The 24093-nt window shown below is 65.4% G+C and overlaps 5 protein-coding genes and 1 long non-coding RNA gene across 6 annotated transcripts; 3 read left to right on the forward strand and 3 right to left on the reverse strand.

The window, feature by feature from the left end:
- Positions 1–500: 500 nt before the first annotated feature.
- LOC141919022 (uncharacterized) lies at positions 501–6239 on the reverse strand. The gene is made up of 10 exons (XM_074814016.1): positions 6203–6239; positions 6092–6124; positions 5840–5951; positions 5581–5751; positions 4549–4826; positions 4091–4257; positions 3211–3434; positions 2152–2996; positions 1569–1717; positions 501–1026 (listed from the first exon to the last, which is right to left on the reverse strand). The coding sequence occupies exons 1-10, from the start codon at positions 6237–6239 to the stop codon at positions 1006–1008; spliced, it is 2037 nt and encodes a 678-aa protein (XP_074670117.1). The 3' UTR covers positions 501–1005.
- Positions 6240–7329: 1090 nt separating this feature from the next.
- Positions 7330–8813, forward strand: LOC141919019 (vitamin K epoxide reductase complex subunit 1-like). Its single transcript, XM_074814015.1, is given in 4 exon segments — positions 7330–7525; positions 7855–7869; positions 7872–7967; positions 8512–8813. Coding segments are annotated over 4 exon segments (501 nt in total). The 5' UTR covers positions 7330–7341; the 3' UTR covers positions 8718–8813.
- A 27-nt stretch (positions 8814–8840) lies between these two features.
- On the reverse strand, positions 8841–9569 carry LOC141919021 (uncharacterized). Its single transcript, XR_012621865.1, has 3 exons — positions 9270–9569; positions 9041–9167; positions 8841–8959 (listed from the first exon to the last, which is right to left on the reverse strand). It is a non-coding gene; the product is annotated as an uncharacterized LOC141919021 (long non-coding RNA).
- Positions 9570–10047: 478 nt separating this feature from the next.
- BCKDK (branched chain keto acid dehydrogenase kinase) lies at positions 10048–14324 on the forward strand. The gene is made up of 12 exons (XM_074814013.1): positions 10048–10402; positions 10499–10567; positions 10869–10979; positions 11077–11124; positions 11348–11467; positions 11579–11677; positions 11776–11850; positions 12596–12724; positions 13166–13255; positions 13462–13623; positions 13711–13943; positions 13995–14324. The coding sequence occupies exons 1-12, from the start codon at positions 10241–10243 to the stop codon at positions 14032–14034; spliced, it is 1338 nt and encodes a 445-aa protein (XP_074670114.1). The 5' UTR covers positions 10048–10240; the 3' UTR covers positions 14035–14324.
- LOC141919018 (uncharacterized) lies at positions 14319–16291 on the reverse strand. Its single transcript, XM_074814014.1, has 2 exons — positions 15210–16291; positions 14319–15079 (listed from the first exon to the last, which is right to left on the reverse strand). Exons 1-2 carry the CDS (start codon positions 15623–15625, stop codon positions 14758–14760), a joined length of 738 nt encoding a protein of 245 aa, XP_074670115.1. The 5' UTR covers positions 15626–16291; the 3' UTR covers positions 14319–14757.
- Positions 16292–16418: 127 nt separating this feature from the next.
- FUS (FUS RNA binding protein) lies at positions 16419–24008 on the forward strand. The gene is given in 16 exon segments (XM_074814012.1): positions 16419–16549; positions 17956–17980; positions 18101–18255; positions 18339–18480; positions 18555–18724; positions 18812–18983; positions 20246–20280; positions 21322–21354; positions 21584–21690; positions 22350–22479; positions 22563–22633; positions 22635–22665; positions 22764–22884; positions 22982–23109; positions 23196–23355; positions 23827–24008. Coding segments are annotated over 16 exon segments (1533 nt in total). The 5' UTR covers positions 16419–16536; the 3' UTR covers positions 23867–24008.
- Positions 24009–24093: the final 85 nt, after the last annotated feature.

The following is a 24093-nucleotide window of genomic DNA, read 5'->3' on the forward strand; positions in this document are numbered from 1 at the left end:
AGTCCTCTTCAGCCTCCCCCCACGCTGGACACCCGGAGGTGACGGTGTTGGAGTCCTCCCCGGCGCCGCCGTCCCGCGCTCCCCCGAGCACCCGCCGGACGGTCCCCAAGTCCTCCCCGGCGCGGTGTCACCCCGCACAGGCAGTGGGGGGGCAGCGCCGGTGGTCCCAGTCCCCCCGGCACCGACCCGCCGCCCCCCGACACCGCTCCCCCGGGGGTGCTGAGGCCGATGGGTGACGGGGTTGTCCTGGGGGGGGGGGGGGGGGGGCGGGGGGAGTCTGGACCCTGTTTCCCTCCCCGTGATTAAATTTGGGTTGTTTTGGAGTGGTTTTGGGTGGATTTTGGTTTTCTGTGGGGCGTGACCCCAAAATGGGCTGGGGACCCCCCAAGTGTGCCACGAATGGGGGCGAGACCCCCAGAAAGAGACAGGGACACTGCAGACCACCACCACTTTATTGCTCTCCCCCCCACCCCCCCCGCCCCTCCCACCCCAAAGTGGGGCTCGGGCCTTGCCTGACCCCTCCCAGACATCTGGGTCCTCCCAGGATTTGGGGTGCCCCCAGGCATCGGGGTCCCCGGGGACCTGGCCTTGCCTTCAGAGCTCCCCGCTGACACCGGGGTCCTCCACGGGCTCGGGGTTGCCCCGGAACTCGGGGGTTTCGGTGGTTTCGGGGCGCTCCCGGGCACCGGGGTGCTCCGTGGCATTGGGGCGCCCCCGGATCTCGGGGTTCACGGTGGTTTCGGGGCGCTCCCGGGCACCGGGGTGCTCCGTGGCATTGGGGTGCCCCTGGATCTCGGGGTTCTCGGTGGTTTTGGGGTCCTCCGTGGACGACTCCTCCTCCTCGCGGGGGTCCGGGGGGGTCTCGGCGAAATAGGCCTCGCGGGTGATGCGGCGACCCAGCGTTCGTAGTGGGAGGTGGCGGGTGAAGAGGGGGGGCCCCCCCTGGGCGCAAGCCCCCCACGCTGGCCGTCCCCAACAGGAACCAGACCCCCCGCTCCTCGCAGGCTAGGGGGGACCCCCGTCCGGCTGTGGGGTGTCACCGTCAGCCCGGCACTGGGGGACACCCCAAAACCACCCCCCAGAAGGGACCCACCAAAACCCCACTGGAAGAAACCTCTGGGACCCAAAAAAAAACCTTCAAAACCCCAAAAGGGACCCCAGACACCCCCAAAAAGGATCCCCAAGCCCTTGAAAAGGACCCCAGACACCCAAAGGGACCTTGGATACGCCAAAAAGGACCTGAGATGCCCCAAAAAGGGGCCCACAGACCCCAGAGGGACATGGGGATGCCAAGGAACCCCCAAAAGTGACCCAGCAACCCCCATGGGACCCAAAAAGGGATGTGGGGACCCCAACAGGGACACAGGGACCCCCCAGGGGACCCCAGGAGGGACATGGGGACCCCAGGAGGGACTCAGGGACCCCAAGGGACCCCAAAGGGGACACAGAGGACCCCAGGAGGGATGTGGGGACCCCGAGGGACCCCAAAGGGAACCCAGAGGACCCAGAAGGGACGTGGGAACCCTGGGAGGGACGTGAGGACATGGGGTCCCCCCGTCCCCGCTGACCTGGCAGGGCGCTGGTGCCCTCAGGGATGGTGATGCAGAAGCTGTCGCGGGGGGGTGGGACCCCACGTCCCCCCTGATGTCCCCCCGTGTCCCGCAGGACTCAGAGGGTGTCACCTCGACGCTGAGCAGCTCCTCGGGGATGGATGAGCCTGGGGGGGGGGGGGGAGGACATGGGGAGCGGGGTTGGGGACAGTGCAGATGGGGACGTGGGGGAGGATGGGGACACTGGGATGGTGGGGACGTGGTGGGACAGCAGGGATGGGGACAGCAGGGACAATGGGGACACCAGGGATGGAGATAACAGGGATGGTGGGGACAGCAGGGATGATGGGGACACAAGGACAAGGGGGACACAGGGATGGGGACACCAGAGATGGGGACACTAAGGACAGCGGGGACACCAGGATGGGGCCAGCAGGGATGGGGACACTAAGGACAGTGGGGACACCAGGGACAATGGGGACACTAAGGACAAGGAGGACAGCAGGATGAGGACACCAGGGATGAGGACACCAGGGATGGGGACACTAAGGACAGTGGGGCCAGCAGTCTGGGGCCAGCAGGGCCGCCCTGCGGCGCTCACCGTTGGGGGCCAGCAGTGCCCAGCAGCGGGTGCCGGTGGGGCCGCTGGTGCTGGCCGTAGGGCAAGCAGAGGGGCCGCAGCCCCGGGCCCAGGGCCAGGGGGGGCTCCAGCTGCAGCAGCGCCAGGTCCCGGCCGCCCCCCGGCTCCACGTAGGCCCCGTGCAGGTGCAGGCGGGCGCCCCGACGCCGCGTGTCCCCCGATTGCCACCACCTCCCAGGCCGCGGGGGTCCTGCTGCCTGTGGCCGCACGCCTGGGTCCTGGGGCAGGCGGCCCCCAGGGACCCCCCCCCTGCACTCCCGGCTGGGATGGGGAACAGCCCCCCCCCCGGGATGGGTCTGGGGGTGCTGTGGGGCACGGGGGGGGGAGATGAGGGTCCCGGGGGGTGCTGTGTGGGCACGGGGGGGGAGATAGGGGGCACAGGGGGTGCTGTGGGGCTTGGGGGGGGGAAGATGGGGGTCCCAGGGGGTGCTGTGGGGCACAGGGGGGGTATTTGGGGGTCCCAGGGGGTGCTGTGGGGCACAGGGGGGGTATCTGGAGGTCCTGGGGGGTGCTGTGGGGCACAGGGGGAGGGAGATGGGGGTCCCGGGGGGGGTGCTGTGGGGCACAGGGGGGTATTTGGGGGTCCCGGGGGGGTATTTGGGGCAGGGGGAGGTGTTTGGGGGTCCACGGGGGCAGTTGGGGGTCCCCCGCTCACCCGATGAAGCAGTGCGCGGCCGTCAGCACCCAGCTCTCGGCCACCAGCGCCCCCCCGCAGCGGTGCTGCCCCCCCAGCCGCAGGCTGACGGCCCAGGGCCAGGAGGGGCCGGGGGGGGGCTCCAGGCGAGGCCCCCCCTGCATCCCGCAGCCTGGGGGGGGGAAAGGGGGGGGTCAGACTGGGTGTCGGGGTGCCCCGAGGGGTATCAGTGAGTTATGGGACCCCCCCACCCATATGTCGGTGTCCCCGGGGGTCATGGGGTGCCCCCAGGGGGTTATTGGGTGCCCCCACCCATATATTGGGGTCCCCAGGGATTATGAGGTGCCCCGGTGCCCCCCCCCCCCCCCCGGTCCCCCATGGCTCACCAGGCACTTGCCGTCCTCCAGGCCAGGGGGAGGGGGGGGGCCCCGGGGGGGCGAAGGCAGTGGGGGGCAGGCGTCGGCCCTAGCAGCCAGCCCGCGTGGGCCACCAGCCCCGTGGCCAGCACCGGCCCGTTGGGGCGGGCGCAGCCCACGGCGAAGCTCAGCACCCCCGCCTGCACCCACTGCCCCCCCGGGCCCCCGCAGGCCAGCGGGCCCCCCGAGTCCGCCTGGGGGGGTGGCAGGGGGTCAGTGCGGAGCCCAGGGGCCCTACGCACCCCTATAGGCTTCCCCAGCCCCCTATAGCCCCCTATATTCCCCTATAGCACCCCTGACCCTCCAACGGCCCCTATAGCCCCATAGATCGCCTATAGCCCCCCTACAGCCCCATATCTGCCCCCTATAGCCCCATAGATCACCTATAGCCCCCCTACAGCCCCATATCTGCCCCCTATAGCCCCATAGATCGCCTACAGATCCCCTACAGCCCCATATCTGCCCCCTCTAGCCCCATATCTGCCCCCTGTAAGCCCCACAGACCCTTAACAGGCCCCTACAGACACTTATAGGTCTCCCTATGGCCCCTCCACAGACTTCATAGGCCTCCACAGCCCCTTTATTGCCCCCTTACACCCCATATCTGCCCCCTATAGCCCCCAAGACCCCCTACAGCCCCATATCTGCCCACCTATAGCCCCCCAAGACCCCCTACAGCCCCATATCTGCCCCCTATAGCCCCACAGACCCTTAACAGGCCCCTACAGACACCTATAGGTCCCCCTATGGCCCCTCCACAGACTTCACAGGCCTCCACAGCCCCTCTATTGCCCCCTCACACCCTCTATAGCCCCTATAGCCCCTATAGGCGCCCCAGGGTGCCCCGTACCTGGCAGGCGCCGCGGCCGCCCTCCTGCCCGCCGGCGCAGACCATGGTGGGCCGTGCTGGCCGCGCCAACTCCCGGCGCCGCAGGTTGGAGTAGAGGCAGTTGCAGGTCTCGGGGCTCAGCAGGTCCAGGGCCACCTTCTGGAGAGGGGACCCCGCCGGCAGGGACACTGCCAGCCCGGGGGGACATCGTCACGGGGAGCCACCACCGTGGGGACACCGCACGTGACCACGGGGAGCACACAGCATAGGGACACGTGACCATGGGGAGCCACCACCATGGGGACCCCAGTGACCAAGAACCACCCCGTGAAGATCCACCAACATGGGGACCCCACCACCATGAAGACCCCAATGACCAAGAACCACCCCACAGAGACCCACCCCATGGGGACCCACCACCATGGGGACCCACCTCCACAGCCCCCCAGCCCCGGGGGACCCCGGCATCTGGGCCTCACCGTTCTCAGCCACGTGGCCCCACCCGGTGATCCAGCACGGGGTGCCGAAGGCAAAGGGGTGCTGAGCCTGGGGCAGGCAGATGGTCCCCACGCGGGGCCCGAGGGTGACAGGAGACTCCAGGCGGGCCAGTGCCAGGTCGTGGCCCCCCTCCACCCGCCGGTAGCCCTCGTGGACCACCACTTCCACCACCGTCCTCTCCTGGCCCCCCGTCTCCTGCAGCCGCAGCCGGCCCACCACTGCCCGCCAGGCCGTGGGCTTCCGCCCGGCTCCCGTTGGGCATGGGGGGTGCCACCGCTGTCACCCTGTCCCCTCTGGGTGCCCCGAGTCCGCCCTCGGGTGCCCCAACCCGGGTCGAGGTGGTCCAACCAGGTTCTAGGTGCCCCAAGCCCAGTCATGGGTGTCCCAGCTGTGATCTAGGTGCCCCAAGCAGGTTCTAGGTGCCCCAAGGGGTCATGGGTGCCCCCACCCCAGCCACGGGGGCTCCAGCCAGGTTCTGGTGCCCCAGAGAACATCTAGGTGGTACAGTGGAAATCTAGCTTGCCCAATGGGGATCTAGCTGGCCCAAAAGGCTTCTGGGAGGGCCAATGGGTTTCTAGGTGGCTCAGTGAGGATCAAGGCGGCCCAGTAGGGTTCCAGGTGGTCTAATGAGGAGTTAGGTGGCCCAAAAGGGTTCTGGGAGCCCCGGTGAGGATCTGGGTGGCCTAGTGGGGATCTAGGTGGCCCAACAGATTCAAGGGGTCCAAAGGGGATCTGGGGTGGCCCAGTGGGGGTCTAGGTGGCCCAAGGGAATTCAAGGGGTCCCACAGGGGATCTGGGTGGCCCAGTGGGGGTCTAGGTAGCCCAATGGGGGTCTAAGGGTCCCAAAGGAGCTCTGAGCAGCCCAGTGGATTTCCGGATGCCCCAAAGGGATTGCGGGGGGGTGTGTCCCCAAGGAAGGTCCACTCCAGAACCACCCTCCTCCTGGGGCTCAGCCCCCCCCCCCTGCCCCCTGGGACAACGCCCCCCCCCCCCCCCCCCTCCCCCAGGACTCACCCCTGGAAGCAGTGGGCGGCCGACAGCACCCATTGCGGGGTGACTGAGGGGTGCCCCCGCAGAAGTGCTCCCCCCGCAGCTGGAGGCTCACTTGCCAGGGCCACTCTCCGGGGCGGGCGGCCGTGCCCCCACCACGCGGCCCAGCTCCCGCTGACGCCCGCACTCGGGCTCTGCGCCCGGCACCCGTCAGTGTGTGTCCCCCCCCACCTCCGCTGCGGTCGCGGGGGACACCCGAGTGTCCTCTGTGCCTCCCCCCACCCCCACTCGGATTTCAGCCGCCCCAGGGGTGGTTGCGACAGCCTGCGGGAAGGGGTTGCGCCAGCGCTGGCGGGGGGAAGTGGGGACAGTGGGTGCCCGGCTCCCCTGGGTGCTGGGGGCGAGAGGGTGCCCCAAAGGCCTGGGTCCCCCCCGAAAGAAGTGTGTGGGGGCTCTTCCAGGTGGGGAGGGTAGAGCCAAGGGGGGTGGAGGGGTTTTCATGAATATTCAGAGCCTCATTTGCATATATCTTACCTGCAGCTGTCTCCCCAGCTGAAATTTCAGCATCTGTGGGAGAAAGGGGGGGGGGTCAGGGCTCGGGGTCCCCTCACCCCGAGGGATCCAGGTGGCCCCCCCCAGCCCCACCCCCCGCCTCCGGGGGGACCCAGGCGTCCGGGTTCATTTTCGGGGGTTGTGACCTCGGCCTTTCCGGTACGACCAGTCCAGTGGGTGCCCCGCCCGGACGCCTGGGTCCCCCCGGGGCAGGGGACGCCTGGGTCCCTTCCGCTGCCGGACACCTGGGTCCCCCTCCCCGGGTCCCCCCAATATGTCCCGTGTCCATTCTCCCCCCTGCCCCCCAACTCACGGGCCAGGAGCAGGAGCAGGAGGGCGGCGGCGTGTTGAGGTGTGTGTCGAGGCGTGTCAAGGCGTGTCGGGCCATGGCGGACACACCGGGGAGGCCCGGGGGGGGTCCCGGGGGGTCCGCGGAGGGTCTGTGGGGGATCCCTGGGGGTCCGTGGGTGTCTGGGGGTGGTTTCTGGTGGGTCTGTGGGGGTCAGTGGAGGGTTCCTGTGGGTCTATGGGTCTGTGGGGGTCAGTGGGGGGTTTCTGTGAATCTGTGGGGGGTCTGTGGGGGTCAGTGGGGGGTTCCTGTGGGCCTGGGGGGGTCAGTGGGGGGTTTCTGTGAGTCTGGGGGGGTCTGGGGGGGTCAGTGGGGGTTCCTGTGGGCTGGGGGGGTCTGGGGAGGGGTTCCTGTGAGTCTGGGGAGCTGTGGATCTGTGGGGGCCAGTGGGGGGTCCCTGTGGGGTCCGTGTGGGTGTCGGGGGGGGTCTGTGGGTCTCTGGGGGGGTCAGTGGGGGGTCCCTGTGGGGATCCGTGGAGGTACCTGTGGGTCCCTGGGGTTCTGTGGGGGGTCCCGTGGTGTGCTGTGTGTGTGGGTCCGTGTGTCCGCCGCCGCCCTCTGCCCCGCCCCGGCCCGCAGCCGGTTTTAACCCCCGCCCGCCCCGCCCGGGTCCCCTTTATTTTGGGGGGGGGGGGGGGGGGGGGAGGGGGCCCCCCGGGCAGTCCCCGCCCCCCGCGGACCACATCCCCCAGCAGCCCCCACGGCCGCTTCCGGGGAAGGGGCGGGAGCGGTGGTGGGCGGGGCGCTGCCGCCGCCGCCCAATCAGAGCGCGGGCTGCCTGAGGAGCGGCCGTCCAATGACGGCGGAGGCACCGGGGCGTGGCAGGCGCGCCGCCCAATCCGAGCGGTGGAGGGGGGGGTGGGACGAGGCGGAGCCTCGGCCAATGGAGTGTGGCGGGAGGCGGTGGAGGGGCGGGGCAGCGATGGCGGCGCGCGCGGCGCTGTGCCTGGCGGGCGCGGCGCTGTCGCTGTACGCACTGCACGTGGAGCACGCGATCGCCCGCGACCCCGCCTACCGCGCCGCCTGCGACCTGGGGCCCGCCGTGTCCTGCACACGCGTCTTCGCGATTCCCGGTACCGGAGGGGGGGGGGGGGTACCGGGAACCGGGGCGGGGGTTCGGTTGCGCCACGTTGGGTGACGTTGGGTTGCGTTGTGTCGGGTTAGGTTGCACCGCGGCGGCGTTGCACAACCCGCCGCGTGGGTAAACAGCGCCACGTGGCGGGGGCGGGGCTCGCGGCGGCCAATGGCGTGCCGGGGGTGGGGAGGGGCGGGGTTACGAGGGGAGCGTGGCTACGAGGGGGGCGTGGCTCAGAGGCCAAGCGGCGCCCTATATGGGCACGGTGGGCGTGTCTCCCCGCTGGAGGGGGCGTGTCCAAGCTTTGCCCCCTTCCCCTCGGCAGGTGGGGCCGGGGCCTGGGCTGGTGGAGGGGCTGCTGGGCCGCGACAGCGTCGCCAACGTCCCCAACGGGGCCATCGGTCTGCTCTTCTACCTGCTGCAGGGGCTGCTGGGTAGGCGGGGGGGACACTGGGACGTGGTGGGGGCATGTTGGGCACACTGGGGACACATTGGGGACACTGGGGATGCGGTGGGGACACACTGGGGACAATGGGAGTGCAATGGGGACATGGTGGGGACAGTGGGACGGGGTGGGGGCACACTGGGGACATTGGGAACACTTTGGGGACACTGGGGACACCGGGGACAGGGTAGAGGCACATTGGGAACACTTTGGGGACACCAGGGATGTGGTGGGGACACTGGGGATGTGGTGGGGACACATTGGGGACACTGGGGATGCACTGGGGATGGGGTAGGGGCACACTGGGGACACTTTGGGGACACTGGGGATGTGGTGGAGATGCTGGGGATGTGGTGGGGACACATTGGGGACACCGGGGATGCACTGGGGATGGGGTAGGGGCACATTGGGGACACTTTGGGGACACTGCAGATGTGGTGGGGACACGCTGGGGACACCGGGTGGATGTGGCGGAGGGACCCTGGGGACACATTAGGGACCCGCTGCCCCCCCCCCCTGACGGCCCCCCACAGGGGCAGTGCCGGGGCAGGGGGCGGCAGCGGCGCTGCTGGGGACGTCAGTGGCCTCGGCGGTGGCCTCGCTGTGGCTGGCGGGGGTGCTGGCCTTCGGCCTGCAGGACTTCTGCCTCGTCTGCGTCACCACCTACCTCCTCAATGCCGCCCTCCTCGCCCTCAACTGGCGCCACTGGCGGCGGCTCCGCCACCTCAAAACAGCCTGAAACGCACCCAAAAGTGTCAGGCGAGGGGAGGGGGACACCCCCACGGCTGGGGGTGACCCCTCCTCCCCCCCCAACATGGCAGCTGTGAGCGAGGGACCCCGGCGTCTGCGTGTGGTGTCGTTGTCGTGTCCTCCCCTTGCGTTCCCCCCAGGTTATGGGGGGACCCAGGACTCTGGGACCCCCCAGGAGGGACCCAGGCACTGGGGACCCCCTGACACCCCCCCAATAAGGGACCCAGGCACCTGGGGACCCCCTGACACCCCCCCCAACAAGGGACCAGGCACTGGGGACCCCCTGACACCCCCCAGGAGGGACCCAGGCACCTGGGGACCCCCTGACACCCCCCCAACAAGGGACCCAGGTACTGGGGACACCCTGACACCCCCCCAGGAGGGACCCAGGCCTCTTCCCTCAGGGATGCCTCCCACCCCCCTAACAAGGGACCCAGACCTCTGGGACCCCCCCCAAAAGAGACACAGATCTCTGGGACCCCCTCACGAGGGACCCAGGTACTGGGGGACCCCCTGACACCCCCCCAGGAGGGACCCAGACCTCTGGGACCCCCTCACGAGAGACCCAGCCCCCTGTGTCGGTCCCCCCCCGAACCCACCGTGGGAGCCGGGGCCGAGCGTCCCATCCCCTCCAGGGACTCCATTTCCCATCGCGCCTCCACAAAATGGCGCCGTTCCCGCCCCTCGCGCACGCACCGTTCCCGCCCCCGGCGCCGCGCATGCGCTGTGCACCGCCCCCCGCCCCGGGCCGAACCATTCTGAGGGAAGCGGGGGGGGAGCGGACGGGGCCACTCTGAGGGAAGCCCGGGGGGGGGCGTCTCGGCCGCCTGGGTCCGCTGGCTGGTGAGTGGGGGGGGCCCGGCCCCCTGGGTCCCCTCTGAGGGGGGGCCGTCCCGGATCTCGGTCCCTTGAGGGGGGGACACAGGGGACAAGCGGGTCCCGAACGCCTGGGTTCGCTCTGGGGGACGGGACAAGGCGGGGCCGGACAGCTGGGACCCGTGTGTAGGGGGGGGACTGAGGGGAAAAAGGGGGGCACCGAGCGCTTGGGTCGGCTCTTGGGGGGCGGGAAAGGGGTCCTGGGCTGCTGGGTGCCCTCTTTAGGGGGGACACTGAGGAGAAAGGGGAGTCCGGGACGCCTGGGGAGGGGTGTGGGGCCCGGACGCCCGGGTCCCCTCTGGGGGAGGTGGGAAAGGGGGTCCCGGGCTCCTGGGTCGCTCGGGGGGTGGGTCCATGGGGGGGGGGGCCCGGACGCCCGGGTCCCTCTGAGGGGGGGTCCCTGGGGGTTATGTGGGGCCCTGGCAGCCCTCTGGGGCCGTGAGGGGGTGTAGAGGGGTGTGTGGGGCCCGGACCCCTGAGTCCCTTGGGGGGGTTGTGCGGATTCTTGGAGGGGCTGTGGGTGTCCCTGGGAGGGCTGTGGGGGTCCCTGTGCCCCCCCTCTCCTCCCCCATACCCGGGGGGACACCCAGGCATCTGGGGCCCCCCGCCCTGGCTCCCCCCCCCCCTCCCCAGGAGATGCTGCGTCGGGTTTTGGGGGGCCGGCGAGGGGGGGCTCTGCCCCCCCGTCCCCCCGCCCGGGCAGCCGCCGACCAGACCCCGCCTGACCTGGCCCGGGAGCGCTCCAAGGCCGTCACCTCCTTCTACCACCAGCCCGCCATCGACGTCGCCGCCGAGAAGGTGGGACCCCGGCGTTCGGGTGGGGTGGGGGGACCCCCAGAGTCTGGGAGGGACCCCGGCGTCTGGGTGGCATCACCCTCCCTGTCCCCCCAACAGCCCTCGGTGCGCTTGACCCCCACCACCATGTTGTACTCGGGGCGCTCGCAGGACGGCAGCCACATCCTGGTGAGTGGGGGGGACCCCGGTGTCCTGGGGGGGGGCCCAGCGCTTGGGGGGGGCCCCAGCGCTTGGGGGGGGCCCCAGCGCTTAGGGGGGAACCCAGGCGTTCTGAGGGGGGACCCAGGCGTTCGGGGGAGACGCAGGCGTTCAGGGGGGACGCAGGTGTCCAGGTTGGGGGGGATCCGGGTGCCTTGGGGGGCTCATGTCTGGGTAGAGGGGACTCGGGTGGCTTTGGGGGTCCGTGTGGGAGGGGACCCAGGGATCCGGGGGGGACCCAGGCGTCCGGCTGCCCCTCTTCCCCCCGCAGAAGAGCGCCCGCTACCTCCAGCAAGAGCTGCCGGTGCGCATCGCCCACCGCATCAAGGGCTTCCGCAGCCTCCCCTTCATCATCGGCTGCAACCCCACCATCCTCCACGTGGTGCGTCCTTGGGGGGAACCCTGGCGTCCCTGGGGGGACACCCAGGTGTCCAGGGAGGGGACCCAGGTCTCCGGGCGCTGATGCTGTCCCCCCCCAGCACGAGCTGTACATCCGCGCCTTCCAGAAGCTCAGCGAGTTCCCGCCTGTGAGTGTTGTCACCCGCGTCCCCGCGTCACCCTGACCTGTGTCACCCACCTCTGCTCATCACCCTGACTCCGTGTCACCCGTGTCCCCGCCTCACCCTGTCCTCACGTCACCCCTGTCCTCGTGTCACCCGCTGGCATCACCCGTCCGCCTGTGTGCGGGTGACGGGGCGCACAACCGCTCCGTTGTGTCCCCCCCCCGTCACGGTGTCCCCGTGTCCCCAGATCCAGGCGCGGGGTGACGAGGCGCGGTACTGCGCGCTGTTGCGGCAGCTGCTGGAGGACCACAAGGACGTGGTGACGCTGTTGGCCGAGGGGCTGCGCGAGTGTCGGCGGCACATCCAGGTACCGGGTGCCTGGGTCGTTGGGGGGGGCGGGGAGCCCCCCACGGGTGTGTGGGTCCTTTTTGGGGGGCGGGGGGGTGCCTGGGCCCCCCCCGACACCCGGGTCCCTCAGGACGAGCGGCTGCTGCGGCCTTTCCTGGACAAGACGCTGACGTCGCGGCTGGGGATGCGGATGTTGGCCGCCCACCACCTGGCCCTACACGAGGACAAGGTGAGCTGGCGCCTATAGAGGGTGGCAGGGGGCACCTATAGGCCCCATAGGGGCCCCCTTTCGCCCTCTCCCAACACCTCCCCCCCCTCTCCCCATAGCCCGACTTCGTGGGCATCATCTGCACCCGTCTCTCTCCCCAAGAAGCTCATCGAGAAGTGGGTCGACTTTGCCCGGTGAGGCACCTATGGGGCTATAAGGGGCCGGGGGTCCCTATGGGGCCACGCAGTTTCTCCCCGGAGGCTATAGGGGCTCCTGGGGGTGTTTCTGGGGGCTGTAAGCTTTTTTGTGGGGGTCGCTACAGAGCTATAAAGGTGCCGTGAAGCCCTTATAAGGCTATAAAGGTCTCACAAGGGTCTTTATGAGATATAGGGGTTTATATAAGTTCCCCTATGGAGTTACACGAGCTCTATAGGGGTTCCTATGGGGCTATAGGGGCCCTGTGGTGTTCCAAAGGGGTTGTAGGGGGGGTTTATGGGGTTCCTGTAGGGTCTGTAGAGAGCTGTAGGGGTTCTTGTGAGGGTCTCTGTGGGGCTGTAGGAGCCCTGTGGGGTTTATAAGTGCCTATAGAAATTCTTACAGGGGTCTCTATGAGGCTATAGGGGTCCTGAGGGGTTCTTATGGGGTTGTAGGGAGTCCTGGGGGGTTCCTGCAGGGTCTGTATAGGGCTATAGAGGTTCCATAGCGCTTTTATGGGGGTCCCTATGGGGCTATAGAAGCCCTGCAGGGTCTATAGGTGGCTGCGGGGACTCTTATGAGGGTCTTATGGGGCTATAGGGGTTCCCAGGAAGGATTTATGGGTCGTGGGGAATTCCTGGGTGTTTCTCTGAGGGCTCGTACGGGGTTGAGGGGTGACGGGGGGTGACAGGGGCGTGGCAGCGGGTGACGGGGGGTGCTGTCCGGGTGACGCGGGGCCTGCAGGCGGCTGTGCGAGCACCAGTACGGGAACGCGCCGCGGGTGCGCATCAACGGGCACGTGGCGGCGCGGTTCCCCTTCATCCCCCTGCCCCTCGACTACGTCCTGCCCGAGCTGCTCAAGAACGCCATGAGGTACGGGGGCTATAGGGAGCAGGGGGGTATAGGGGGGGTATAGGGCCCAAAGAGGGGGGGATGTGGGGCTTTATGAGGGAGATACAGGGTTTCCTGAGGGGGTAGGGAAGGGTATGGGGCCTTAGGGGGGGCATGTAGGCTCTTATAGGGGTGCATGGGGTCTATAGGGGGTGTACACAGACTTAAAGTGAGCGTACAGGACCTATAGAAGATGTATGGGGGCGACGTGGGGCTTTTAAGGGAGATATGGGGTTTTCAACAGGGGGTAAAGGAGGTTACTGGGCCCTATAGGGGGTGTATATTATCGTATAGGGGTATAGGGAGCTTATAGAGGATGTATCGGGGCACGGGGGGGTGTACGGGGCCATAGGGGGGTATGTGGGGCTCTAGGGGGGTGTATGGGGCCATAAGGGGCTATAGGGACCTTCTGGGGCGGCACAGGGCGACGATGGAGTCCCACCTCGACACCCCCTACAACGTCCCCGACATCGTGGTGACCATCGCCAACAACGACATCGACCTCGTCATCCGGTACGGGGCGTTCCTGGGCTTGGGGGGGGTCTCCAGGGTGTCCCCACATCCGCGGATGTCCCCAAGATGTTCCCATCTACTGGGGGTTCTCCAGGGTGTCCTCATGCCCGTCCCCAGGATGTTTCTCTGGGTCCCCCACCCCCTCCCCTCTGGTGCCCCCCATCTTGGGGTCTCTCCTGAGGGGTCCCCCCGTGTCCCCCCACCAGGATCTCCGACCGGGGCGGTGGGATCCCCCACGACCTCCTGGACAAGGTGACCGAGTACCACTTCAGCACGGCCGAGGCCAGCGCCCAGGACCCCCGTTTGGGGGGTCCCTTCCGCAACCTCCTGGACCTCAGCAACAGCGGCCAGGCTGGCCCCATGCACGGGTACGTCGCGACGGAGGGACACCAAGGGGGTTCCCCCCAGAAAAAATCTCGGGGAACCCCCCTGGTGACCCCCAGCTGCCCCCCCAGGTTTGGTTTCGGGTTGCCCACCTCGCGGGCCTACGCCGAGTACCTGGGGGGGTCGCTCTGCCTGCAGTCGCTGCAGGGGGTGGGCACCGACGTCTACCTGCGCCTGCGCCACATCGACGGCAAAGGGGAGAGCTTCCGGATCTAGGGGGGACGGACGCCTGCGTCCCCCTGCCCCACCACCCCGGACGCTTGGGTCCCAGAGACCCCCATGTTGGGTGTTCGTCATCATGGAGGTCAAGGTGCTTCTGGAGAACCCCCAACATTGGATATTGATCATCATGGAGGTCAAGGTGCTCCTGGAGAACCCCCAACGTTGGACACTGATCATCATGGAGGTCAAGGTGCTCCTGGAGAACCCCCCAATGTTGGACTTTCATCATCATGGAGATCAAGGTGCTCCTGGAGAACCCCCCAACGTTGGATGTTCATCATCATGGAGATCAAGGTGCTCCCGGACACCGAGGTCCCTTGTTTGGACATTGGGGCGCCCACCCCACCCACCCCCCCAGGACATTGGGGTTCCTGACCTCTCCCCCACCCCCTCTGGCTTCGTTAGGGCCCCTCTCGTTACCGGAGCGAGGCGCCGCCCTCATTAAAGCTGCAGCTGGTGCTGAGGGGAGAGGGTTTATTGGGGACCCAGGGGTCCAGGGCAGGGGAGGGGGGGACAGGGAGGAGGAGGGGGGGGAGGAAGGCTGAGAGGGCATCTTGGGGCCCAGCTGTCCCATTCAGCCCGTTTCTTGCCCCAAATCCATCATCGTCATCTTTCTCCTCATCATGTTCCCTCTCAGGGTGTCCATCATCTTCCTCAGGGTGTCCATCACGCTCCTCAGGGTGTCCATCTTCATCACCATCCTCCTCCTCAGCGCCACCTTCTTCCTCAGCCTCTCCATCTACCTCCTCACCATCACCTTCCTTCTCAGGGCCCCCATCTCCACCACCATCTTCCTGCTCAGGGTCTTCATGCTCCTCCTTGGGGTCTCATCTTCCTCCTCACCACCCTTCTCCTCCTCAAGGTCTCCATCTTCCTCCCCCTCAGTGTCCCCTCTCCTACTCAGCGTCGCCTCCATCCTCCTCCTCACCATCTTCCTCCTCAGGGCCTCCATCACCATCTTCTTCCTCACAGCCTCCATCTACCTCCTCACCATCACCTTCCTCCTCCTCCTCGGGGCCTCCAGCTTCACCACCCTCCTCCTCCTCCTCCTCCTCCTCCTCCTCAGGGTCTTCATCCTCCTCTTCAGAGCCTCCATCCTCTTCCTCACCCTCCTCCTCCTCCTCCTGGGGTCTCTGCCCTCCCGGTGCTCCGGCGGGTGACAGCAGGGACAGTCGGAGCGGTGCGACGGCTCGGCGTCGCGCTGGGGGTTGTAGAAATCTGCAGGGGACAGACGGACGCGACACCCAAACCCCTCTAGGGCGTGGTGTCGCCTTAGGGTGTCACCTCTAGGGGCGTCGCCTCGAGGGTGTCGCCTGTAGGGCGCCGTCGGGGGGGACGGGGGACTCACCCAGCGGCCCCGGCTCCTCCAGGCGCGCCAGCAGGCGCAGCAGGACGCAGCAGGTCTCCTCGCCGCGGGCCAGCGCCAGCGCCCGCAGCCGCCGGGCCCAGCCGCGGCCCCCCCGGGGCCCCCAGCGCCGCCTCCTCCGCCGGCCCCAGCGCCCCGGCCCCGCGCAGCCCCTCCAGCAGCGCCCGCCCCGGCACCCGCCGCAGCCGCCGCTCCAGCGCCCGGCCCTGCGCCCGCACCTGTGCCCGCGCCCCCCAGCCATGGCCTGGAGGGAGGGGAGCGGTGGGCACCCGCCCGGGGGGCGCGGGAGCGTGCCCGTAGGTGAGTGCCCACCCTATGGGGGACGCTGGGGAGTGCCCAGCCCCATAGGGGACACTGGAGAGTCCCCAGCCCCGTGGGGGATGGCGGGGAGGCCCCATAGGCGAGTGCCCAGCCCTATACGAGACACTGGAGAGTCCCCAGCCCTATAGGGGACACGGGAGTGTCCCCAGCCCCATAGGGGACAGCGGGGAGGCCCCATAGGCGAGTGCCCAGCCCTATACGAGACACTGGAGAATCCCCGTAGGTGACTGCCTGCCCCTATAGGGGCTCCCCCCACGCATGGAGGCCCAGCCCTATAGGAGCCCCCCTGCTGCCCCACTGCCCCCCCCGCAGCCCATAGGGGCAGGGCCAGACCTATAGAGCCGACCCTACAGCTGCCCACCCCGCTGCCCCCCTACCTGCTGCCGGCCCCTGCGCGGCCCCTATACGGCCCCTATAGGGCCCCCGAGTATTCTTAGCGCTGACCTTTGGGGTGGCCACGCCTCCCTGGGGCCAGCAGGGCCAGCACGGGCCCCATAGGGGCTGCCCCCGGCTGCGGCCCTATAGCGTCCGTGCCGTATAGATCTAGGGAGGGCAGGGGTCTCTGTGGGTGCCCTATAGGTGTCTGTAGGGTCCCTATGGGGGAGCAGAGGCCGGTGGGTGCGCCTGTGGGGTTTCTATAGGGTCCACAACAGGGAGCAGAGGTGGTGGGGGTCGCTATAGGGTTTCTATAGGGTCCCTGTGCAGGGGCAGATGCGGTGGCGATCGCTATATAGTGCCCAGCGGCCGGCGGGCGCTGCTATAGGGGCTCCTATAGGGTCCCGCCGGGGCGCCCGGGAGCTCCGCCCCCCCGCCTGGCCCCGCCCCCACCTTGGCCCCGCCCCTCGCGGACTGTACCACGGGGAGGGGGAGGAGCCCGCCCCCCCGGCGGTGGCACGCGCCGGCGGAGGCTATAAAAGGCGGGCGGGCGGCCGGGGGCGCAGTGCGGGCGCCACGTGGAGGGGGAGCGCCGGAGCAAGGCGGCACCGCCATGGCCTCCAACGGTACCGGGGGGGGGGGGGGCCCGGGAGGGCCCTGCGGACCCCCGCACTCCGGGGGGGGCGGCCTGGGGCGCGGTATTGCAGCCCCCGCAGCACTAAGGGCTGGGGGGGGTCTCGGCACCCCCCCACTCCAACCCAGAGGGGTCCGTGGAGCCCCCCCAGCACCCAGGGGGAGGCTGGGGAGGGTGTGTGGAGCGAGTAGGGCGGGTCCGAGGGGGGTCCTGAGGCCCCCCGCAGCGGGGGGGGCGGCTGCAACCGCGGTGCTGCTTTTATAGTGCTCTTTTTTTAAAGATTTTTGTTTCAAGTAACCGTTTTTCCTGTTGATTTCCACGCTTTAGCGGTTGCAGAGCTCTCTGCGGCCGCTCTTCGGCCGAGCTGTGATTTGCTGCCCACCCATTTCCGCACTGCCTTAGGCTGTGTTTTTTCCTTTAAACTAATTTTCCTTTTTTTATTTGCGGGCCATAGAGGGTTTATCCCCTTTCAGGTTTATCCCCTTTCAACGTAACCCCCTTGTTTGGGGCTTGGGGGTTTTTTTTTAGGGGTAAAAAGTGATTGCGGACGGAGCGGGGGAAAGCGGGAGGGGGAGTGGGGGGGCGGACAAAGCCCCGCGCTGGGACGCGCCGCGGCGGCCGCGGGGAGGAAAGTTAAAATACAAGCCGACAATTTCAGGTAAAAGTGCGGTGGTTTGGATGGGGTCCGGGGGTGTTTGGGGCGTGGCGGCGCTCCCCGCGCGGTGTAACGGGGCCCGGTAACGGACCCCCCCCTCCCCGCGGCCGCCATTTTGTGCGCTGAGGGAGGGGCGCGGCTTTTCCAGCTGCGCCACTGCCGCCATTTTGTGCACGGCGCGGGGGGGCGCATGCGCACTGGCGCTGCCGCAGTCCCACATCCGGGTCTTCGCCTTTAAAATAACCCCCGGAGGAGTAAATACCCCTTGGGGGGCAAAAACGTCCTCGGGGGGGGGCTGCAGCGCTCGGGTAGGCCGAAAAACCTTGGTTTTGGTTGAAATTCTCTTAGTTTTTTTTAAGGCTGCGAGCAGCTTCCCCGCTCCACGGCGGGAGGAGGCTCGTCGCCGCCATCTTGCGGCAGGAGCTCGTGGGGGGGCCCGTCTCTCCTTTTGTTGTGCGCTGTCTGAGGGAAAACTTAAACGTTTGCGTTTGGTTTTACATCTGTACAGTTAAATCCGTTCGTGTGCTTTTGTGACGGGGGACAGTTGCTTTTAAAGTAGATGGATGTGGTTTTTGAGTCGAATGAATGCCGAGACTGCCTCATTTGTGATTTAGCTTAGTTCTTTTTACACTTTAATAAATGACGATGGATAATATTGAGGGTATGAAACACGTATATTTTTATGTGGCTGCGGGTATGTTTATCTGCACAGTTAACGGTCTTTCTGCCTTTTTTCCCCGCAGACTACAGCCAGACGGCGACGCAGAGGTACGGCTCCCTCCGCTTCCCCCATTTTACGTATCGATGCTTAGAAATACGTCGGAAAAAGGGTATTTTTGTGGGGATTTCACATGGCATTTGTTTTTTTTTTTCCACTTTTTGCGGCAGCTACGGGGCGTACCCCACCCCACCGGGGCAGGGCTACTCGCAGCAGAGCAGCCAGCCCTACGGCCAGCAGAGCTACAGCGGCTACAGCCAGTCGACCGACACCTCCGCCTACGGCCAGAACAGCTACAGCTCCTCCTACGGCCAGACCCAGAGCAGTAAGCCGGGCCCTTGACACCTCCCTGTGCTCCCGCTGGGTGGGTTTTTGGGGCGTTTCACCCCGTTTTCCATCTTAACCCAGGCTACAGCACCCAGTCGACCCCCCAAGCCTACGGCAGCACCAGCGGCTACGGCAGCGGGCAAAGCTCGCAGACGTCCTACGGGCAACCCTCCTCCTACCCCAGTTACTCTCAGCCGCCGGCAGCCAGCTCCTCCACTGGCAGGTAGGCAACAGCCGCAACGCCACGATTTGGGTGAAAAGACAGCATTTTGGTGAACGCCGTGTTCTGTTCCGCAGCTATGGGAGCGGCTCGCAGAGCTCCAGCTACGGCCAACCCCCCAGCGGCGGCTATAACCAGCAGTCGAGCTACAGCGGCCAGCAGCAGAGCTACAGCCAGCAGTCCTCCTACAACCCGCCCCAGAGCTACAGTCAGCAGAGCCAGTACAACAGCGGGAGCAGCAGCGGATGTGAGTGCGGTGGGGGGTGGCGGCAGCGCCGTTTCGGGCCTAAACCTTCTGTTTTTGGGGTTTTAACTGTTTGCTTTGCGGTTGTAGCCAACAGTTACGGGCAAGAACAGTCGTCCATGAGCGGCGGCGGCGGTTACCAGGAGCAGAGCAGCTACGGCGGCGGGCAACAGGAGCGGAGCCGTGGCCGCGGTGGCTACGGCAGAGGCGGCTACGACCGCGGGGGCCGTGGGAGCCGGGGCGGCCGCGGAGGCAACCTGGGGTAGGTGTCGGGGGACGGCGGTTTGGGGGGGGTGGGAGGTTGGGGCAGAAAACCCCCCGAAACCGGGGAGGGGAGAAGGGGGAGAGGGGAGGTGAGCGGCCCCCGCTCGAGCGGGTTTTAACCAAAATCGGCGCAAGCGCCCCTAAAAGAACCATAAAAACGAAAAAGGCAAGGGCGCCCAGCGGGGGCGCTTGGAGGCGCCTGAAGTGGTAAGACCCTCCCGGAACGTGGGGGGAAAAAAAGGTGTTTTTTGGGAAAAAAAGAGACAAAACCACTCAGCAAACCTGGTTGCCAAGGTCACTTGTAGCCTCCGGTGCCGGCTCTGGTCACGGTGGGGGCGTGAGCCCCAGGTTTTTAAAAAAAAAAAAAAAAAAAAAGTACGAGGAAAATGGTTCGTTTTGAGGTCACTGCAGAAAACAAAAATGTTGATTTTGGGGAAAAAAACCGCCGGTTTTGGATATTGGGAGATGTTTGACACTGATTGATGGGTGATAACCTGGAGTGGAGTGTCTTTGTGGTGTCCCGGTGCACGAAGGGAGGAGGAAATGCCCCAAAAAAAACGTGATAATGGTGGTTTTAAAGAAAAATATCTGAGGATTTGGGTTTGTGCGCGTGTCGCCCCCACCGCTTTTGGGCCAAAAAAGCCGCTTTTTGGGGCGGCGAGAGGTGAGTATCGGCGGGGGCGAGCCGCGGTTGCTTGTTTGTCTTGCCGCTGCTGTTGTGCCTGTTAACAAACTCTGCGTTTTGTGTGCTGCAGGTGTGAAAGGCAGCGAAACTTTCGCAATTCTCCGCTCTTTTTGGGTTAAAAAAAGGCAGAAAGGGTGAAAAAGGCAAAAAACCAAACCAAACCAAAACCAAAAATACACAGAAAGGGCTCCCTCCCCCTCTCAAAAAACCTACAGGAATGAGGGGGGAAAAGCGACGACGAGTGGTGGGGAGGGGGAGATGCTCCCGCTGGGGGGGCTCGGCTGAAAGCAAGGGGGGGTGCCCCCCCTTTTAAAAAAGGCAAAATTGGGGTTTTTAATGATTTTTGGATCCCCCCGGCGGGGCCGGAGAGCGCCCGGCTGCTGCGTCCGAGATGAAACGTCGCCAGCGGATGGAGACCCCCAGCCCCCCCCACGCACCCCCGGCCCCCCAATCCACAGGGGGGGGCTCAGGAAGGAGGAAACTGCTCAAAAGTGCTGGTTTTGCCCCGAAACTGCCCCCCTCTTTTTAGGCAGGGGATAAAAAAAACCTCATTATCTTCTAATTTATCTCCTCAGCGGTGGTGAGCGTGGTGGCTTCAATAAATTCGGTGGTAAGTCCCAAGAGTTCGGCATTTGAACCCAAAAAAAAAAAAAGTGTCTGTTTTTTAACCCCTTCTCTCCGCAACAGCCTGGTCAGGGGCGTTTTGGGGTGAGAAAGCCCCAAAAAAGAGCTGTGGTGGCTGGCTGGAGGCGACGTCATCGGGCTGCGTCTTGGGGTGTTTAAACAAAAAAAAGGTGGTTTTTTGGGGGCAAACTGGAGAAAAACCAACACGCACACGGTGACCGCGGGCGGAAAAAAGGCCGGAATGGGGAAATTATGACTCTTGGCAAAGTGGTGGTTTTTTTTGGGGGGGGGAGGGTGAAAATGCTGGTTTTTAGCAAAACGGTTGCATGTGGTTTTGAAAAAAAAAAAAAAAACACAACACAGAAAACCTGAGGTTTGGTGCAAAGTTTGGTTCCGGGGGAAAAATAAGAAAAAAAATTACAATTTTGGGGCTTGTGTAAAGTGCCGGTGACCTGAGGTTGGTGAAAAAAAAAAAAAAGCATAAAATGGTCAAATTGCCGTTTTTGCCCCCAAACGGGGAGCGGTGAGGTGGTGAGCGCTGCAGTGTACCGACCGAAAACGGAGTGTCTTGGTTTTACCTATCTTGAGAGTTCTCACACCGTTTTGGAGGGGTTTGCTGAACCGGGGCGTTGCTGGTGGTATTTTGAGGAGCAGAAAAAAAAAACCAGTGTGTTTTGAGACAAAAATACCAAAAACTGCCACCCCGGGGGCGACGAGCAGAGATGGATGGTCCTGGCGCTTCGGTTTTGGGGTGAAAACCCTGGAATTGGTCAATGGTGGCAGCCTCGGGGGGGCCCCCCCTTTTTAGGGGGTGAGCGATAAAACCCTCGAGCGTTCCTAGGTGCCGAAAATAGTGGTTTTTCACCCCAAAAAGGGGCGCAGGCTGAAATGGGTGGGGAAAAGGCGTTTTTTTCCCCCAATTTTTCCCTGTTGTGGTGGGTTTGGGGGGTGGGGGTGGGGTGTGTGCCCTCCCCCTCCCTGCGGGTTAATTAACGCATTGCCTTTTAATTTTTGCATGTGCCGAAAGGACCCCGGGACCAAGGGCCGCGGCACGATCCTGGTGAGGAGGGGAGAGGATAATTAAAAAAGTTAATTAATGGGTTAACGAGGGGAGGAAGGTTAATGGGGGAGAGGGTTAATTGGGGGGTTAATGGGGAAGGGGGTTAACGGTGGGGAAGGGGGTTAACGGTGGGGAAGGGGCTCACGGGGTGGGTTAATGGGGGTGTGCGTGGGAGGGAACTGGCTGATGAGCGCTAACGAGGGCCGGCGCTAACGAGCTCTCCCCGCAGGCGAGCAGGATAACTCGGACAACAACACCATCTTCGTGCAGGGGCTGGGCGAGAACGTCACCATCGAGTCGGTGGCCGACTACTTCAAGCAGATCGGCATCATTAAGGTGAGCCGTGTCGGTAGCGTGTCCTTGGCATGTTCTGGTGTGTCCTTAGCGTGTCAAGTGCGTCGCTGAGTTTGAACCTGGGGGCAAAGGGGATGGGGCAGCTGTGTCATTAATTTGTGCTTGGCGTGCCCTTTGCGTGTTGGAGCGTGCCCTTTGCATGTCCTCGGGTTTTACTTGAGGGTGGGAGCACTCTTGATCACAGCGTGTTCTTAGCATGTTCTGGTGTGTCCTTAGCATGTCAAGCATGTCCTTGAGTTTGAACCTGTGGTGAAAGGGGATGGGGCAGCTGTGTGTCATTAATTTGTGCTTGGCGTGTCCTTCATGTGTGTTTGCGTGTTGGAGTGTCCCCTTTGCATGTTGGAGCATGTTGGAGCATGTCCTTAGCACATCCTTAGGTTTTACTTAAGGGTGGGACCACTGTTGATCACAGCATGTTCTTAGCATGTCCTTAGCATGTCAAGCATGAGTTTGAACCTGTGGCCAAAGGCGTTGGGGCAGCTGTGTGTCATTAATTTGTCCTTGGTGTGTTTAGCGTGTCCTTCGTGTGTGCTTGCGTGTTGGAGCGTGCCCTTTGTACATCCTCAGGTTTCACCTGAGGGTGGGACCACCCTTGAGCACAGCGGGGTCTTAGCGTGTTCTCAGCGTGTTCTCTCCCCCAGACCAACAAGAAGACGGGGCAGCCCATGATCAACCTCTACACGGACCGGGAGACGGGCAAGCTGAAGGGGGAGGCCACAGTCTCCTTCGACGACCCCCCCTCCGCCAAAGCCGCCATCGACTGGTTCGACGGTGAGAGCTTCCCCTCAAATCCTCCCTGCCCCCCTCCCCCGCACCCCTCTGGCAACTTTTGGGCCTCATTCTCGTGTTTTTAGGCAAAGAGTTCTCCGGCAACCCCATCAAGGTGTCCTTCGCCACCCGTCGCGCCGACTTCAACCGCGGGGGCGGGGGGCGGCCGGGGCGGCCGCGGGCGGGGAGGTGAGAGCGAACCCAGCACTGGGGCGGCCCCAAAATCCCCCTTTTTCCCCCCAAAGTCGTCCCTTTTTCACCCCAAACCCCTCCTTTTCCCCGCCCAGGCCCCATGGGGCGCGGCGGCTTCGGCGGTGGCAACAGCGGCTCCGGCGGGGGCAACCGGGGCGGCTTCCCCAGCGGCGGCGGGGGCCAGCAGCGCGCCGGCGACTGGAAGTGCCCCAACCCGTGAGTGGTGGGGACTGGGATGGACTGGGAGGGGACTGGGCGGGGCCGTGACCTCATCAATATTTTCTTTTTTTTTACTTTATTTTTTCCCCTGCAGCGCCTGCGAGAACATGAACTTCTCGTGGCGCAACGAGTGCAACCAGTGCAAGGCCCCCAAGCCCGACGGGCCCGGCGCGCCCCACATGGGTAAATACCCGGGGGGCGGCCGCGGCGGGAACCACATGGGTAAATACCGGGGGCCGGGGTGGGGCGGGGGGGGCCACGCCCGCCCCACGACCTCACCGCCCGCCCCCCGTGTCCCCTCCCCGCAGGTGGTGGCGGCGGCGGCGGGTTCGGCGAGGAACGACGCGGAGGACGCGGAGGCTTCGACCGCGGCGGCTACAGGGGTGGCCGGGGAGGAGACCGGGGCGGCTTCCGCGGGGGGAGAGGCGGCGACCGAGGTGGCTTCGGGCCGGGGAAGATGGATTCCAGGTAAGGTGGCTCATGGGGGGCTGCCTGTGCTGTTTGGGGATCTGTTCACTCTGAAACCTATCGATAACAGCTGCGTGAACCTGTTGCAGCAGCTCTGAAGCCTGTGGGAGGGGAGCGTTAGTAGGTTGCAGAGTTCCCGCTGCACTCTGTGTCCCACGGCGGTTGGGTGGAGGTGCTGGAGGCTGTTAACTCTGGAGCTTACTGAGCACTGTTGACCTTGGGGCCTGTTGGGCATGGTTAACTCTGGTGCCTACTGTTGGGGAGGGGTGTTGAGAGGCTGGTGGTTCCCTCTGTGACCATTTGGTGGTGCTGGTGTGGCCGTTGCTCAGGACCAGAGTGAATTGTGCTTTAGTAGGTGGTTGGGTCAGTGTGTTAACTTGGGGACTTACTGATGGTCGTGGTGAAAAGCTGAGCTCTACTTGCCACAGTTAACTCTGGCCCCTACTGATGCCTCTTGCTTTCTCTCCGCAGGGGTGACCACCGGCAGGACCGCCGCGAGAGGCCCTACTGAGCACCCCCCGGCACCCCCTCTCCCCCCATCCCCTGTTTTTTATTTGGTGCCCTGCTCCTGGGGCTAGCTCTCCCTGCCCCCCGCGGGCTCTCCCGCTTTTAACCCCCCCCCACCCCCCATTAAAGTCTCGGGGGACAACGTGCTCCTGCCTGGTGATCTGGGGAGGGGAGGGAGGGGGTGACTGCTCCTTGCCCTCATTATGCTCCAGAGTGAACGCAGCCCTAATG

Source organism: Strix aluco, unplaced genomic scaffold (assembly GCF_031877795.1).
Source record: "Strix aluco isolate bStrAlu1 unplaced genomic scaffold, bStrAlu1.hap1 HAP1_SCAFFOLD_113, whole genome shotgun sequence".
Taxonomy (NCBI): Eukaryota; Metazoa; Chordata; class Aves; order Strigiformes; family Strigidae; genus Strix; species Strix aluco.

Bases quoted from the DNA above. Each gene is read 5' to 3' on its own strand.
- LOC141919022 (XM_074814016.1), bottom strand. From the start codon at position 6,239: ATGAACCCGGACGCCTGGGTCCCCCCGGAGGCGGGGG. The intron at 6,125-6,202 runs GTGGGGCTGGGG...TTTCTCCCACAG, and splicing joins GGTCCCCCCGGAGGCGGGGG to ATGCTGAAATTTCAGCTGGG. The intron at 2,997-3,210 runs GTGAGCCATGGG...TCCCCCCCCCAG, and splicing joins TGGAGGACGGCAAGTGCCTG to GCTGCGGGATGCAGGGGGGG.
- BCKDK (XM_074814013.1), top strand. From the start codon at position 10,241: ATGCTGCGTCGGGTTTTGGGGGGCCGGCGAGGGGGGGCTCTGCCCCCC. The intron at 10,980-11,076 runs GTGCGTCCTTGG...GTCCCCCCCCAG, and splicing joins ACCCCACCATCCTCCACGTG to CACGAGCTGTACATCCGCGC. The intron at 13,944-13,994 runs GTCAAGGTGCTT...ATCATCATGGAG, and splicing joins GGGTGTTCGTCATCATGGAG to GTCAAGGTGCTCCTGGAGAA.
- LOC141919018 (XM_074814014.1), bottom strand. From the start codon at position 15,625: ATGGGGCCTCCCCGCCATCCCCCACGGGGCTGGGGACTCTCCAGTGTC. The intron at 15,080-15,209 runs GTGAGTCCCCCG...TGTCCCCTGCAG, and splicing joins GGAGGAGCCGGGGCCGCTGG to ATTTCTACAACCCCCAGCGC.